At 44.3% G+C, this 17,509-nt stretch overlaps 1 protein-coding gene and 1 long non-coding RNA gene across 2 annotated transcripts in view; one reads left to right on the top strand and one right to left on the bottom strand.

Moving 5' to 3' along the window:
* FLT1 (fms related receptor tyrosine kinase 1) overlaps positions 1–17,509 on the bottom strand; it is a 159,816-nt gene that overhangs the window by 107,831 nt on the left and 34,476 nt on the right. The window contains exons 4-6 of the mRNA XM_032496382.1: positions 5,196–5,320; positions 1,073–1,235; positions 809–945 (exon numbers count right to left, since the gene is read on the bottom strand). Of these exons, the coding sequence (XP_032352273.1) occupies positions 809–945; positions 1,073–1,235; positions 5,196–5,320 (425 nt within the window). The remainder of the gene's footprint in view (positions 1–808; positions 946–1,072; positions 1,236–5,195; positions 5,321–17,509) is intronic.
* Positions 1,829–17,282, top strand: LOC116668589. The gene is made up of 3 exons (XR_004325780.1): positions 1,829–2,319; positions 3,578–3,580; positions 17,265–17,282. It is a non-coding gene; the product is annotated as an uncharacterized LOC116668589 (long non-coding RNA).

Raw genomic sequence — 17,509 nt, 5'->3', positions numbered from 1 at the left:
AGACCTCAATTAAACAAAATTAGTTTGGGGCCAATGCATCAATTGCCCATACGTAATTTAATCACAAGCTAACTTCAGGACTGGGTCACCTAAATGCTGTAGCAAATGATTTAGTTGGGAAATGCCGCATAAATCATATAGACGCACGAGAAATGGGGCTGGAAACACTGTCAAATGTTTCTGAACAGTTTATCATAAATTGTCCACCTACACATTTTTAAAACAACGATTGTTTGCAAGGATGTTTCATTTGAATAAGGGAAGCCAACTCAACCTTCCCTCTTCTCGTTTTTCTGAAGGACAGAATCGCTCCTTTGTCACTGAACAAACAGAACACCGGGACGGCTGAGTTGTACTATCTTTCCCAAACATGCTCCAATCAGGTGCCTGCCTGTCTGCCAGTCCTTTAAATTAATGTGCTGACAACAACTTTCTGTTGTTGTTGTTACAAAAGATAGCCCCTGCCTGGCACGCAGTGATAAATTTCTCTCTCATCTCTAAATCCTCGAGAATAGTTTCCAAGGAGGAAACAATCCCTTTTTCCACCCAGAATCCTGCAGTAGAAATGCCAGCCTATACACTTCAAAACAAAACCTCCAGACATCAAAAGACCCTATCTCTGCATATCACACTCATGACATGCAAGGCAGGGGACATTTCCCAACCCAACCCAAAGCTTCTGTATTGACTCAGACAGCTACAGGAGTCAGAATATTCTGATTTTCCCCACATCAAAAACTCAGTGTAGCCTTTCAGTGGCTAAAACGAAATATTGTCCTGTAGAAGAAAAGAAAAGTGGGTCACTCACTTCCCCAGGGTAACTCCAGGTCATCTGAACTCTCGTGTTCAAGGGAGTCGTAGCCGTGCAGTTGAGGGTGAGAGTGTGGCCTCTCAGTAACCTGGCTGGGCTGGGCGTGCTGATCTGGACGTCTGTGATTGTGGTGGCTGCGAGGATAAGAAATAACATTAAAAAAAACAAAAACACAAAACAAACAAACAAAAAACCCGTTTCATTCAGCAGAGAAGCCCCTGAGCGCCCTGGCTCGTGCTGGCGCCTCTGGAGGCCACTTACTCTGTCGGAGTGTGAGATAGTTGGTCTTGAACGAGTGCCCGCCGACAGCCGTTTCACAGGTCAGAAGCCCGATTTCCTTGTAGGTTGCCCGTGATATTGTAAAACCCTTCCTGCTATCCCAGGTTATTCTTTTCCCATCTGGGACCAGAGTATCAAGTGGAAACTGGAAAAGGAAGCAACAGGTTTTAGCAAAACTGTACTAGCGCCGTGACAGCAGCTTCAGTCGCAGCTTGTGGAAATGTAATTAAGTCCAAGATGAGAATGGCGCGGGTAGAAACTCCTGTTTGTTGTAATTGGTTCTTCGGTTTTCCTTGCGTGTAGCAAACTCTACATTTACTATGATAAGTTATGGTAAACATGATCATTTGTTACTGGCCTTTGCAACAAGCTGCATCCACCTGGGACAGACCTAGTTGTCACGTCAGCCTCCGGGTGGGAGCCTGAATCTCTTTGGCCTCTGGGAATCCTGGTAATAAACTGGCCTTATGCTCAATTAAAAAAAAAAAAAATTAGTATTTTTTCCGTTGGGGCTGCCGGGTTATCCTTCCGAGTCTCACCACCTGGAGCTTTTAACAAGCCAGACCTTGCCCTCCCACCTTCACGTGACTTGTTAAAGAGGTGGCTGCCTGAAAAGGATGGTACATAATTCCAGGTCCCCCAAGACGCTAGCGTTCACCTGACACTCACTGGGGTTATCACTCTGGGGAAGACTGAGGGTATCGACTGCCTCTGGGAGGGAAACGCCCAGAGGCTGCGGCTGCTGAGCGTGAAGAGAGCAGAAAAGAGATGCAAGGCCAGAGACAGTTATGGATGGAGTGCTCTCAAATTCCTATAAGTCCCAAACCCAGCGAGTCCAAACAGAAGAGTCCACGGTTTGAGTCTCTCCTACTGCCTTTTCCTATCTGCCAAGGATGTAATTGAAACCATCGGCTTTGGGGTTGACTTTGTAAAGGATCATCACCCCACCAAACTCCCCTGATGCCAGAATGCCTGCCACTTTCAGAGGCTGAAACCTGCCAACTACTGTGATTTATCTCCAGTTGGACAAGGGGGGAAGTATCAGATCACCCTCCCACAATGGGTTATAAAGATTCACAGCATTAGCTGTCATGAAGAAGTTTCAAATCTTTCCTATCTTCTTTTAAAAAGTACATCTCAGAGGGTAGGGTACAGATCAGCGGTGAAGCACATGGTTAGCATGTTCGAGGTCCTGGGTTCAATCCCCAGTACCTCCATTAAAAAAAAAAGTACACCTTAGATCACTCTACCCACTTAGCATTTATTTCTATTGCTTGTGGAAGGAGATAGAGGATAGATAGCTGGGATGTGTGATCCAGCAGATTTCTATTCCAAAAGCCTCTAGTTCCCTCTCCCAGTGAACACACCCGTGTGGATCCATGTTCCCAGAGTGCTACCTGGGTTTGAGACGAACTGCATCCTGTTTACGCAAAACTGAAAGCAATGAAAGGATGCATTTCACGTTTTAGTAAATTAGGATTCTACCTGTAAATTTACGAATGCTCCACATTCAGCGGAGGGGGAGAACTTTCTCTTCTAATTTGGTGCTATCAAAGGAAAAACTCAGAAAAATGTACGTCAGGGACTGAAATTTGTGATGCTTTAAAAACATGTGAAGGAGGGGATAGCTCGGTGGTACAGCATGTGCTGAGCGTGCACAAGGTCCTGGGTTCAATCCGCAGTATCTCTGTTAAAAATAAATAAATAAAAACCTAATGCCCCCTCCCAAATTAATAAATAAAAAATAAAAACATGTGAAAACAAGCATGCACTGAATCTTAAAAAAAGGTTGGTTGATGGCCTTCCTCTGCACCGGTTAAAAACCCGTGAAAATTTCCTGTAAGGTGTTTCTTTAATCTATCCATTACTGTCGCTAGGAGAGCTCCATGGACAAAGTAACTTTATTTCTAGCTGATAGGAGCTGAAATAACAAAAGACTACGTAGCTCATGAGCTGTGTTGCTGTATGTCAAGAGGCAGACAGGTGAACAGCCTTGGGAACAAGCACTCTCTCCAGCTGACCAGGGCGCGGCAGAGCGGGTGTGGGAGGGGAGGGCGGGCCGGCAGATGGGCAGCAGGGACGGGGAGAGAGACGGGGAGAGAGACGGGGGGGGGGGGGGGGGGGGGGGGGGGGGACATGGGGACAGGGAGAGGGGAGAGAGACGGGAGAGAAAGCTCCTGGATTAGAATATCTGCAATATATCTGCGGCAAACCAAAATCCCCGTTAGAACAAAAAACAAGAACTTTGTTACATGCTGTCAATGTAACAACATTTTAACTTACTCAGAATTACCTTTCCGTTTGTGATTTTTCTATCATTCCTGAGTGAGGCAAGTCACTCACATTCTCTAAGAATGGAAGTGACCTATAAGAACATAGTAATAAAGTCGTCTCTCTCTCTCTCTCTCTCTTTGTATTATAGATCTGGGTGGCAGGACAGAGAAAATAAGCTTTTTCCCCTGGAATGTTTGCATGTGGGAACGTGAGAAAGTTCCTCAAACAGACCAGCGATCTGCATCAGGGCAAAAAGGCAAGGGGTTTGAAAGAAACAGAGAAGTTTCCTCTCCTCATGGTTTGTCCCATGTTAATCATGGAGCAATTACAATCCGGGACTAAGAGTGATGTCAGGCCACTGAAAACATCGCTTGATAATAAATCAATTATTGGGCATCTGGGGGTTAGATGTATGACATTAATAGCTAAGCCCTGAACAGGGCTCGGGCCAGGCACGGTCCTCAGTGCTGTTCACACAGCTCGGCACATCACCGTCCCAGCAGCCAGGTGAGGTGGCTGCCCCTGGAACCGCTCCCATCTCTCAAATGAGGACACTGATGTGGAGAGAGATTTGAGAACTTGCCAGTTTGTCCAGCAGGTCAGTGGTAGCAGGTAAAGAAAGAATCCAGGCAGTGTGGCCCCGGCCCCTGCTCTGAACACTCCCGTCTTCCTCTGACACCAATTCCAATTAAACTATTAGCAAAGGATGGCAAGAAGCCAGAGGGAGAAGTTAGGACCTCGGCTCCAATGCCCAGGGGGGCCCGGAGGTCCCCAACCCCCTGGGGATCTCCATTTTTAATTCTGCCAACGGAGTTTGGCTCCTCTGGTGTTTCCAGCTCCAACATACAATGATTTTATAATTCCTGGTGAGGGAAGGGAAGCCAGAACCTGTCACCGCTGGGCTATACTGAGGACTTAAATCAAGAACGCAGGAGGGTGAAAGCCAGGGAAGAAGACAGGCAGACCACCCATCACAGCTCAGGACTCAGGGGCAACTGGCGATACTGCAAATCGCTGGAGACTTTTTCCGACTTGACTACTGTCGCCACCAAACACTTGCTGAGTCCCTACTCTTAATGCTGCCTTGGGACAGCCTTCACTTTTCCTCTAAAAGCTCCGAGCTCTAAGGATTCACTGTGATTTCCCTTTTGGGAAGGTTTTAATCCAATTCCTAGACTTAGCTTACTCCTGAAGTTACTGCAGATGAACTGGCTGGCACGTCCCATTTTAGGTTTTTGTTTTGTTTTGTTTTTATTAGATTTTACCCTGAATCATCATCTTCTCTCCGTGCACAATTTACAACATAATATGAAGAACAATCTCACTTATAACTTCCTTTCCCTTTTTTCTCCCCCTAAGAGGTTAAGTTTGGATGTCCAGCAGGAGATAAGGCTTTTGTTACCAGGAACTTCCCAACTCAAAGCAAAGCAAGAGCTCTTAAATGCCCAGAGTCAGACACCCAGCCTGACAGTTCTGCCTTGAGCAAAAATCTGGATTATTGATTTGTATGCACAATAGAATTGGATTTTCTGACATTTACATGCATTTGAATTGGTGGCAATACATAGAAATTTTCATTTCATTTTCCTTCTTTCATTCACATAGATTTATGCTTTAGACATTATCATTTTATTCCACTGAAACGCATGCATGGATATAACTTCCAGCACGGCATACACTTTAAAGTAAAAAGCTGTTATAGAAAAGTCTACCTAGAAATCGACAGCCCAAAGGTCTATGAGAAAAGCATCCCAGAGAGATAAAACGACTCAAAATTCGCCGTGCTCCCTGGCAGCAAAACTACTGGGGGAGTAGCACCGCTCGGCTTTACCTTTGTTAAAGTGACAGTGATGTTGGGTGACGTGACCCGGCACGGGATGACGACCTCCTCTCCTTCCGTCATGTTTATGATTTGGGGGATTTCGCTGTGCATCTCTAGGAAAGGTCTACCTGTATCTGAATGAGAAGAAAATGAACACACACACATAAATGATCGTACTGTGAACACGCGGACTCCGGAGCTGGCGAGGCTACGGGGGCCTTGCCGCAGTTAACATCATTGTCCAGGAACCCATAAATCCACGTTCTTCTGAGACTGGCCCTCTGTGTTTCTGCCCAGAAAAAAGAGTGCATCTCTAATAAAAACCTAATCCTGGTTCGGGCTTGGCCTCCGATCAGATTGCTCTTATGCCTCCTTTGCAACTGCGACCTCTTGGGGGTGGGCTGGGGAGGTGTTTAGACCACTAAGGGGAAAAGCCATAAAAGGGCAGGGGGAGAGAAAAGTGAATATTCCGCATAAACTTCTTCCCACAGCTATGCTAAGTGCCTGGGGAGGCGCCCTCCAGAGCCTTTGTAAGAAGTCAAAGGGGCTGGGTGCAGGTCAGCTGTCTTTGGGGCACAGATGAGGGCAGAGAGGGTGATAGAGAGGTGTCAGGTTGGAGGGGCGATTAGCATTTGAATGACAGAAGCATCGCTTCCCGGTTTCTAGACCTTCGTGGCAACTACTAAGGAAGGTGCGAGCGACTTCAGGGCGGGGAAGGGCTGGAGCAGCAGCGTGAATCCTGCAATTATTTCACATCTGTTTCCTTGGCTTGCACTGCACACCTACTAACAACCAAGTATGTGCACGTGCACGCAGAGAGGTCTGGAAAAGGCCACCCTTAAATGTGCGGCACTGGGCTAGTCTCAGGGGTCAGAAGGGCTCAAACCACCTACTCGGCTTCCCTGTCATCCCTCTGGACCAGAATGGGCTTCGGAACCTTTCAGAAACATTCTCACAGTCCACCTGGCCCTGGCCCTCGGGAATCCACCAACAACCATCCTTCAGAAGGTGCTCTCATCTCCTCCCCTTGGCTCCAGCCTTAGATGCCCGGATGCAAAGACGTCCTGTGTTAACTCTCTGTCTGGGCCTGAAAGAACTACCTGAGCCTCCACCTGCCTGCGGTAGCTTCGGAAGCTCATCTTGGATGCTGGATGGAGAACAAAGCGAAGAGTAGGCCATGGCTCCCAGACTAAATGGTGGCTGTGGACATCACTGTGGGTCAAACTGTGCCTCCCTGCCATGATACATTCTAACCCCGGTACATCAGAATTTGACCTCACTTGGATCAAACAGGGTGATTGTCAATATGATTACTTCAGTTAAGTAAGGCAGGCCCCATCCATTAAGACTGGTGTCCATGTAAGAAGATGGTCAGAGGAGGACAGAGCGACGGGGAGAACGAACGTCAGGTGAAGACGAGGCAAGGCTGGAGTGATGGAGCTGCAGGTCAAGGTGAGACAGGAGGGAGGGGGCAGGGTGCAGCCCCTGAAGGAGTGACACAGCAGGTGGAGATCTGACTCCCAGGAGACCTTGAGGCCCGAGGTGGTGGGAGACTCCCAGTAGACCCTGAGCTTCATTTTATGCTCATTGTAATACATCAGCAAGGTAAATGGCACCCCAACAGGCACCAGGACAGTTCTGAGGCTGGCCATAAGGGGCCGAAAAGTGGGCTGCGGCCCACTCCCTGGGAACCCCCAGCCCTCCCCCAGAGTAGTTGGAATAATCCTCCCACTTGCATATGAAGCTACCGAGCCCCTAAAAACTAACCACCCCGCACCCTGAGGTCTCCCTCTGGCCTTCTGAGATGGCCCACACTCTGTCTATGGAGTCTGCATCTCTCTGAATAAATCTACTTTTGGGGGGTGGGGGTATAGCTCCGTGGTACACGCATGCTTAGCAGGCACAAGGTCCTGGGTTCAATCCCCAGTACCTCCATTAACAAACACAAATAGCTAAAACATAGATAGATATAGATATAGATAGATACACAGATACAGATAAAAATAAATCCACCTTCACTCAACTATGGCTCGCTTTTGAACTCTTTCCTGTGCGAAGCCAGGGACCCTGACTTGGTTGGGTGCATCCCAGGGACTCACCTGTGACCTGGAACACAGCCATCCTCTCGTGCCCCGTTTTCCTGTATCAAAGGACCGCCAAGGATTGCCAGCGGCCGCCAGAAGGCAAGGAGAGGCAAAAAAGGATCCCCTAAGGTTTCAGAGGGCTGGCACCTGGACTTCAGAATTCTAGTTTCGAGGATGTTAGACAAGAAACTTCTGTACGTTTAAACTCGCACCCCCACTGGCAAGCAGCACTGCCGTAGCCTGCTGAACATGGGAGAGTCGGACACACATTCGAGGGGGCCCCAGAGAGACCCGATCAGCACAGTGTGCCCTGTGTGCCCCGAGAAGCCGCAACAATTCCTACTGGTCCTAGGGGGAGCCTTGCTAAGCCGGCCCTTCTGTCTGATACCCTCTCGGCCCCAGCCCACCCTAGGGGCTTTTCCACCACCCCCGCACATTCTCCTATGACCACACTTAGAACACTTTGGATGAAGGATTCCTAGAGGAGAGGAGCCAGGCCATATCCATCTCTGCCTGATGGGTATTAAATGAACAAATGAACAAGCGAGTGAACTACTATCCAGCCCCATCATTTTAAGGGTGAGAAAACACGTGTAAAGAGGTGAATTGTCTCACTGAGGTCAGAGCCAGGCCTGGAGCCAGTCCGTCCTGACCTCCAGCTCAGGGCTCCTCCCCGCCCCCCTGGATGCAGACCTGGATGTCCTGCCTCCTTCTCCCTAGGTGGGGCCCCCTCCTCCATCCAAGGAAGGGCTGTAGGTGGCCACTGTTTTCGGTTCCCAGGGGAAAGTAGGTGCTATGTCACACCATCTAGTGTTGGGGGAATTCTGCGACAAGGACACTCACCCAGGGCAGAGCAGTGGGGCGGCTTTGGGACTTGGCCAGCACGAGGCTTAGAGTCAGCGGCAGGCAACAAACAGAGCATGGTTAAGATGTCACCCTCTCCAGTCTCTAACCCCTTCCTAGCTGTGAGAGCCAGGCAAACTCATTTTACACTCTGTGCCTCATTTGTAAAATCTGCCTCAAAGGGTTATTATGAGGGTGACGTGAATTCATACATGTAAAGTGCTTAGAACGGTGCCCGGCAGACAGTACTATGTATGTGTCAGCTGTTGATTTTCTTCTTCTTATGAGAGATTGGAACTTAAGGAGAGAGGGGGTTAGGATGTATTAAAATCACAAATTATATTCAAGATCCAAACTATAAAAAGTATAAATATAGGGAGGGGTATAGCTCAGTGGCAGAACACATGCCTAGCATACACGAGGTCCAGGGTTCAATCCCCAGTGCCTCCATTAAATAAATAAACCTAGTTACTAACCCCTCCCCCCACCAAACTGTTAAAAAAGAACAAAAGCATTCTGAGATCAATAAAAATAAAAAAGTATAAATATATACTCATATAATGGCACAGAAAATGACAAAATGAATACACTAAAATCTTAGCAATGATTATCTTTGAGTATTATGAGTTATTTTATTTACCTTCTTTTGTATTCGTCAAATTTTCTAGAACAATCGTATTATTTTATAATAACATTTTATTTTCTGTCTGATTTTTTTAAATTGAAGTATAGGAATAACATTTTAAATTACTGTGTCTAAGTCTCAAATTCTAAAGCATCATCCATTTTTACTTGAGGAAAACTATAAATTTTGTGTTTGGCTTACTTCAGTTTTGTCCAAAATAATAGAACGAGACACTAACTATCACATTAGTAGTTATATGTCTATTAAGAAGGCTCACTGGGGGGTAGCAGCGTTTGTGGAGAGGAAAAGTTAATTACACAGAGACAAAGATTCACTTATCAGCACGAAATTCCTCCCCTAAATAAAACTGCTGAGCTAGACGTTCAGGCAGGGACTACTGGGATTTGATCATTCTTTTCCTTCCTCCTGTGAGTCTATATTTTTGTCTCCTTTGTGAGTCCCAAGGTAAACATAAACACCAGGAAATGGCTGAATTCATGTAACTGAACTGTAAATCCTTCACATTTCATTTAGTATCTCCTTAAGCAACCATTTTCAACAAAGGACACTGCCATAAAAAGTTCCTGCAGGAAATAGTAAACATCAGGGTGGTCATTTTTAGGCTAATGAATGCCAATTCCGAAAGAAGAGAGAAAAGGTTAACGCAACTTTCCTTCGGTCGGTTGTTCTGGATCCCTCAAACACCTGAATGATATCAGAGCTATTGGCCTTTAAAAGCCAATACCCATTTTAGCACTGGGTCCCCTGCAAGTCTGTTCCTAGATATCAGAACTTCCCTGATTTGTGTCCATCCCAGCACAGCGCAAAACACATCCTTCGCAGCACAGTTAGGAGTGGCCTTATAAACCCACTATGCTGGCAAATGAGCTTATGCCTGTAGATACACACGCACGCACGATCTTCTCTGGGCTTATTAATAGTATATTTCCTCTGCAATTTGTTTCAAGGAAGGGCTAAGAATGCACTTGCCTGACGTACTATAATACAAACATTTTTTGTTTTGTAGGACCTAGATACGGAAGAGGTCACAGTTCCATTAATATCACCAGTAAAACCACTTACTACTCCCATAGGATGCATTTGTCTTTGTCACAAAATTAAAAATGACTTCCAAACCCAGCCAGCACTGCAGAGTGGTTTCCTGAGCCCAAATTGGCTGGTTGTTGAAAGAGTGAGGAAGAGCTGCTCCCGAGACTGCCGGTGTACCCGCAGCTACAGACACACTGTCACCAGGGACGCATGCCAACACACAGCTCTGGAGAGGTCACGCCACCCACTCCCCCCTCTGAACTCTTAGAACTCAAAGCAGTGACAGGAAACTGGCACAGAATATGAGGTTTTCCCATCCAATGGGAGTAGCTGGGCTATCCTTCAGGACGAGCAGGCTCGGACACAGGGAAAGATCAAACAGGGACCCTTGCTTAGCGTGGTATTACACCTGCTTTTTAAATGTGTTTTTTCCCTTTTGAAATCTGTGATCACACTGGCACATCACAGCACACAGACATCGAGGCCCCAGCGTGCCAGTTCTCATTCCACTCCATTTCCCAACGGTATCGCCTGCGACTTCTCCCACTGGGCTTGGAGCAAGTGAATGACCCAACGAATTTAGGGAGCTTTTCTGACTTGAAGAGGAGTGCAAGAGTAAACATCTTGCTTCCTAGCTCTTGTCTCTTCCCATTTTTCATAAACTTTTTCTTGCTTTCCTTTCCCTTTGATTTTATTTTCCTTACCTCTAAGTCCTGGTCATAAGGACTCCAAGTTATTTTCAAGGAGGACGTGATGTTACTTTATTGAGGATGAAGTGAAGAGGCTCAGAAACTAATTAATCCATCCATGAAAAGGATTCTGTCTAGACAGAGTTTTCACATCATGCAAGTCTTTGTGAACCACACCTAGTGCTCAAGGAAGTTTGCTGATTGGTGAAGTATTTCATTTGAGATAAGAGCGAAAAAAAAAAAAAAAAAAAAACGGAGAAGAGGTAATTTCTTCATCGACTTTCATTGCCCATCAAAGCTTTGGAGCAACCACAAGAAAGCTGAAGTAACTATACTAACATTAGATAAAATAGACTTTAAAACAGGAAATGTCACTAGAGATAAAGAAGGCATTTTGTAATAATGACAGGGCCAAGCCAGCAGGAAGATACAATAATTATAAATATATAGGCAACTAACAACAGAGCACCAAAACACATGAAGGAACGAAGAGAAGGAGGAAATTCAACAATAATGGATGAAGATTTCAATATCATACTTTCAATAATGGACAGAACAACTAGACAGAAGCTAAAAAAGGAAACAGAGAACCTGAACAACACTAATAACCAACTAGCCCTAACACATGAACAGAACACTCCACCCGTCACAGCAGGATATACACTCTTCTCAAGTGGACATGGAACACTCCCCAGGATGAACTACATACTAGGCCATAAAACAAACTTCAATACATTTAAAAGGATGCCAATAATACAAAGAATGTTCTCCGACTACAGTGGAATTAAATTAGAAACGAGCAAGAGAAAGAAACTCACAAATACATGGAAATTAAATATCACACTCCTAAATAACTAATGAATCAAAAAAGAAATCAAAAAGAAAATTGGAAAATACTTTTAAGAATGAAAATGAAGACACAACATATCAAAACTCATGGGATGGAACTAAAACAATGTTTATAGGGAAATTTAAAGCAGTATGCCTACATTGAAAAAAGGAGAGACTTCAAATCAATAACCTATCTTCCACCTTAGAACTCTAGGTAAAGAACACCAAACAAACCTAAAGGAAGCAGGAGGGAGGAAATGATAGTGAAGATTAAAGTGGAAATTAAACTAGAGAATAGAAAAGCAACAGGAAAAAATCCATGAAGTCAAAAGCTAGTTCTTTGAAAAGATGAACAGATTGAAAAACCTTTTGCCAGACAAGTCAAGAAAAAAGAAAAGACAAATTAGTAAAATGAGAAACAATAGATATTACTACTGACATTAGTAAAATAAAAAGCATTTTAAAGCAGTAGTACAATTGTATGCCAATAAATTATATAACAGGTAAAATGGACAAGTTCCTAGAAAGACATAAATTACTGAAACTAACTCAACAACAAATAGGCAACATGAATATAAGTAGAGAGATTGAATTAGTAATCAGAACACTGACATTAAGAAAAACCCAGGCCCAGAAGGCAAGTGAATTCGATCAGATATTTAGAGAACTAATGCCAATTCTTCACAAACTTCTAAAAAACAGGACAAAAGGGAAACTTTCCAATTCATTATACGAGGCCAGTATTACCCTGATACCAAAACCAAAGACATCACAAGGAAACTATAGATCAATATCTTTTCTAAACGTGGATGCAAAAAACCTCAAATTCCTAGGGAATTCAATACAGGTAAGAGAATGATGCACCATGACCAAATGTGATTTGTTCCAGGAATGCAAAGTTGGTTTAACATCCAAAAATCAGTTAATGTCATTAATATACCATACCAATAGAATAAAAAATAAAAACCACATGATCATTTCACTAGGTGCAGAAAAAAATTTGACAAAAATTTAAACCCCTTTCATGACAAAAACACTGAACAAACTAGAAACAGAAGGGAACTTCCTCAACCTGATAGGGAGCATATACTAAAAAAAACCTAACAGCTGACATGACACTCAATGGTGAAATACTGGATGTTTCCCCCCCAAGATTAGGAACAAGACAAGTTGTCCACTCTATTCAACATTGTACTAGGGATCCACTGGCTATTATGAATAATGCTGCAATAAACATTCCAGCCAGGGCAATTAGGCAAGAAAAAGAAATAAAAGGCATCTAGATTTTCTGTATTTTCAAATACATGATCTTATATATAGAACATCCTAAGGAATCCACTAAAAAAACCTGTTAATTGGAACTAGTAAATGAGCTCAGCAAGATTTCAGGATTCAAGATCAATATACAAAAAATAATCATACTTCTATATACTTGCAATGAACAATCTGAAAATGAAATTTAAAAAACCAATTTCATTTATAATAGCATCAAAAAGAATAAAATATGTAGGAATCAATTTAACAAAAGAAGTGTAAAACTTATACTTTGAAAACTGCAAAAACATTGTGGAAAGAAACTAAGCATCTAAACAAATGGAAAAATATCCCATGTTCATGAATTGGAAGCCTTGATATTGTTAAGATGGCAGCTCTCCTCAAATTGATCTGCAGTCCCTATCAGAATGCCAGCTGACATCTTTGTAGAAACTGAAAAGTGGATTCTAAAATTCAGAATTGAAAGGGACTCAGTAGCCCTGAGACTCTGCTTCTGCATTTCAAAAATTACTACTAACACTATAAACAACAGTGATTAAGACAGCGTGGTACTGGCATAAGAACAGACAATCAGATCGATGGAGTAGAATCAAGAGTCCAGAAATAAGCCCAGGAGTCCATGGTCAATCGGTTTCTGACAAGGCTGCCAAGACCATTCAATGGGAAAAGAATAGTCTTTTCAGCAAATGGTGCTGGAGCAACTCCACAAGCCAAATGGGAACAGAGTTGGACCTTATATCACACCAGACACAAACAGTAACTCACAATGTATCAGTCCTAAATTTAAGAGCTAAAGTTTTAAAGCTCTTAAAACCATAGAGGTTAATCTTCATGATCTCAGATTTGGCACTGGATTCTTCCACATGACATAGCAACAAGAGAAAAAACTAGATCAATTGGACTTCATCAAAATTTAAAACTTTTGTGCTTCAAAGGATACTATCAAGAAAGTGAAAAGAGAACCTAGAATAGGAGAAAATATTTGCAAATTATATGTCCGATAAGGGACTTGTATCTAGAATATATAAATGTTTATATAGCTAGAATATATTAAATCTACATATACGTATTATGTGTATCTTAATATATATCTCTAAATTATATGTCTAGAATATAAAATATTTCATAACACAATATATTTAGAAAATTATATAGAATATATTAATATATAATGTTAATAACAAAAAATTGAAGAACTCTTACAACTCAGTAACAAAGACAAATAACCCAATTAAAATTGGAAAAGGGATCTGAACAGACATTTCTCCAAAGAAGATACACAAATAATCAGCAAGCACATGGAAAACGGCGCAGCATCCCGAGCCATCAGGGAAACACACATCAAGTCCACGAGGATCCCGCCTCACACCCACGGGGATGGCTACGACAGGAAAGACACGGTGACGAGTGACGGCGAGAATCTAGAGAAACCGGAACCCTCACACGCTGCTGGCGGGAACGTAAAGTGGTGCAGCCACTGTGGAAAACAGTCTGGCAGTTCTTCAGATGGTTAAGCACAGAGTTACCATACCACCCAGCCTCGAGAATGAACACTTACATCCACACAAAAACGTGTGAATGCTCTTCACTGCGGCATCATTCATAATAGCCAAACGACGGAGATGATTCAACTGTCCAGCTACTGAAACGTGGAGAGCTTAAATGTGGGAGATCCACACAGTAGAATATTATTTGGCAATAAAAAGGTCACCTTACACAAATATTTCCATTAGAGCAAGGTAAATAGAGAAAGGTCGCTATATTCCAGACTCAAGATGCCATCCTAAAATTAAAAATTAAAAAATGTATTATTTGTGTGGTACAAAATAAGAGGTGCCTCTTTCCAAAAAGCTCTTTCCTGACTACCTACCTTGCATCAAAAGAGAAACATGTCGTTTTCCCTTATCTCACTTTGAAGCCCTGTCTGTCTACTTACAACAGCAGACTGGATAGCAGGAGGGTAAAAAAGAGCAAGGCTTAGAAAGGAGAGAAGAGAATGGGACAGTGGTCCACCCTCTCTCCTTCCTCTTATCTCTTCTACGAACTTGCCCCTTGAAATGTGGGTAGCTAGCAGCAGGCGATCAGGATAATCAATCATTTCACCCCACCGTCCAGCACAGGCTGGGCACACGGTGCACAGTCAACTGATGTTTATGGAGAAGATACCAGACGAAGCCAGAAAAAAGTAAAACTAGGACATATTATGTACCCAGCCCTGTGCACAAAGCATATCCACGAACTCAAGGTCCTTAAAAGTCTAGCTGCACAGACAACACACATACGTCCCCCCACAGAAACTTTCTTCCTGATTAGAGGGAAAAGTTAAGTGCTAAATTCTGCCTGGAAGGAGAACACATTTTTAAAAAATTTACAGCGAAGATCTAAATCAGTTAGTTGAAGACCCACATAAGAGTGGAGTACCAGGTAGACAGTAAACCTGACGAGACTGCAAGGGAGAGGAGGGCAGACAAGGTCTCCCACCAGGAGAACAGCCCCTCCAGGGTGGTGCGCAGCGGGAGTCGGGAACCAGGCTTCTGCTGAGGTCCAGCACTGTGTTTTCCTCTAGGAAATGCAACTGGCACTTTCCTGTCCCCCGGCTTAGGACTTGTTATGCATTCACATGGAATATTCACTCTGGTTGTAGCACAGACACCCCTCAGGGGCCGAGCAAGGGAGGCAAACGCTTGTTTGGGGAGTGGGGAGGATGGTGGCAAGCAGGACGGGAGGCAGTCGGAGCAGTGGCAGTGGAGGATGTGGGGCCAGGTCTGGCAGGGGCAGTTCCTGCTGGCTGCAGCCAGGTATTGCCAAGTGGGGCTATGGGCCAGCGTGGCTAGAATTTCCAGTTTTTAAAGATAAGTAGGAAATCAGATTTTTCTGTGAACTCCTCCAATTATTGAATACTGGCAGCCCAAGGCACTACGCCTGCCAATCAAAACGTAAGTCAGCTGAATCTGGCCTGAACAGTTCCTGTTTGTAACCCTTCACTGCGCCCCATCACCCCCAACTCCATTTCATCCTGCACACAAAGCTCCAAGGAGTTGGGGTGGGGGGCGGGTAGGGGGAGTTCAGCAAGGCCATGTTGGAAAGAGCAGGGACTTCAAAGTCAGCCAGATCGGGGTCCAAAGCTTGACTTGGGAACTTACCAAGTATGCAGGCTTGAGCATGGTATTGAATGTCTCCAACTTTTTTGAAAAAGGAGATTGATAAATAGAATTTATCCCACTGACTGTTAAGGATGAAATGAGATGATATATGGTAATGAGCCTCAGTCGGACGTCAGTGAATGAGAGTGACACACACCAGGCCCTGCCCAAATCTCAACAGTGCAAAGGCCCTGGGGCATCATCTCGTCCAATCCCACCAACTGAGCACCTGTGCTGTGCTTGACTACCTAGCCGCGTGGGGAACTCTCCATCTCCCCAGACAGTTCATTCTACGGGTGGTTAGCTTTAGATGCGAGGAAGTCTTTCCTTATGTCAAGCTGATCTGCCTGTCCTGACTTCTCTCTTTCTTAGACAGTAGTTCTGCTGTCTGGGATGACAAAGATGGAGCTTAATCATCTAGAAAGGTTGGAAGGAGACTGTCACACACTTGTGTCTCCTATTTTCCCACCTAATTCTTTACTTTTTAAAAACATTTCAGTACCCTTAGTTGTTCCTTGCTAATGAAAATAATAAACCTGTCAAATTACTTAACGCTCCTAACCTTATCTGGCAGGCACCCATTTTATGGATGAGGAAAAGGAAGTTTAGAAGGGTTAAGTAATTTGCTTAGAATTCCTGTTCTCATGGTCCCTCTTGAAATGGAAACTAAACAGTAAGACTGGGGCCACCTTTACCCCAAGACCGCACATTTATTCACACAGTCTGAGCTTGGGCTCATTTTCTTGGCGAATGTGGAGTCCACTGAAAGCCTGAAGCCTTCCTCCCGTGTGCTGTCCCAGCCACCGCCTCCCCCTCAGTCCCAGGGTGGTTAGCGGGCTTTCCAAGCTAAATACAGACTCTTACACTTATTCCTGTCAAACTTCATTTGCTTATTAATCCCAGGTCACAGTTCTAGTCTGTTGGAAATTTTTTGGATGGTGATTCTGTCACACGATATGTGAGTTTTTGCTCCCAGATTTGCTTCCTTTGCTCACTGTGCCCTCAGTTTCTTCATCAACATTCAGGAGGACAGGTGAGACTAATGTAAGCGAAAACCCCAAGTTTCTTTTATTTAGCAAACATTTCCAAGCATCTCCTACGTGGCAGACCCTGTGCTGGAAGCCTTCAGGGTGAACAAGATAGTGCTGGTCCTCACAGAGCTTTGAGAGGTGAGTCCTATGTGAAGGGAGGTCAAACCTAATTTGGGGGAGCTTCTCAGGACAGGTGATGTTTAACTCGAGACCTGGAAGATGAGTGAGGGCACAGCGGTGCAGGAGAGCTGGGTGGGGGGAGAGGGTGGGGAGGGGTGGAGGGTTCTCGGGGAGCATCCCTTGTCTGCGACACTCTCACCGCTCTCTTCCCACGGTGCTTTGCACTATGGTTAGCTGTGACCTACTTCAGTTGCCTTACTAATTAATTATTGGCCCTTGAAAACTGGGAGGGAGAGGATATAGCTCAGTGGTAGAGTGCACGCTTAGCATGCACAAGGTCCTGGGTTCCATCCCCAGCACCTCCTCTAAAAACAGAAAGTAAGGAAGCCTAATTACACCCCCAACAAATAAATAAATAAATAAAAATCTAAAAAACAGCAACGTAAAAAAATTTTAAAAATTAAAAAATTAAAAAAAAAAAAAAAAAGAAGGAAAGTTGACGGGATCATCTTTGTCTTCACTCCTCTGCCTGGCACAGCGCCTCTCACCGCGGTGATTACTCCTGATTAGTCCTCCTAACTGTGGGCGCAGCGCTGTGGCCGTCACCTCACTGAATCCCTGAAAACCCCCCG

This window comes from Camelus ferus, chromosome 14, assembly GCF_009834535.1.
Source record: "Camelus ferus isolate YT-003-E chromosome 14, BCGSAC_Cfer_1.0, whole genome shotgun sequence".
Lineage (NCBI taxonomy): Eukaryota > Metazoa > Chordata > Mammalia > Artiodactyla > Camelidae > Camelus > Camelus ferus.
The sequence above is the reverse complement of the archived record's forward strand: the minus strand, read 5'-3'. Positions and strand labels throughout refer to the sequence as shown.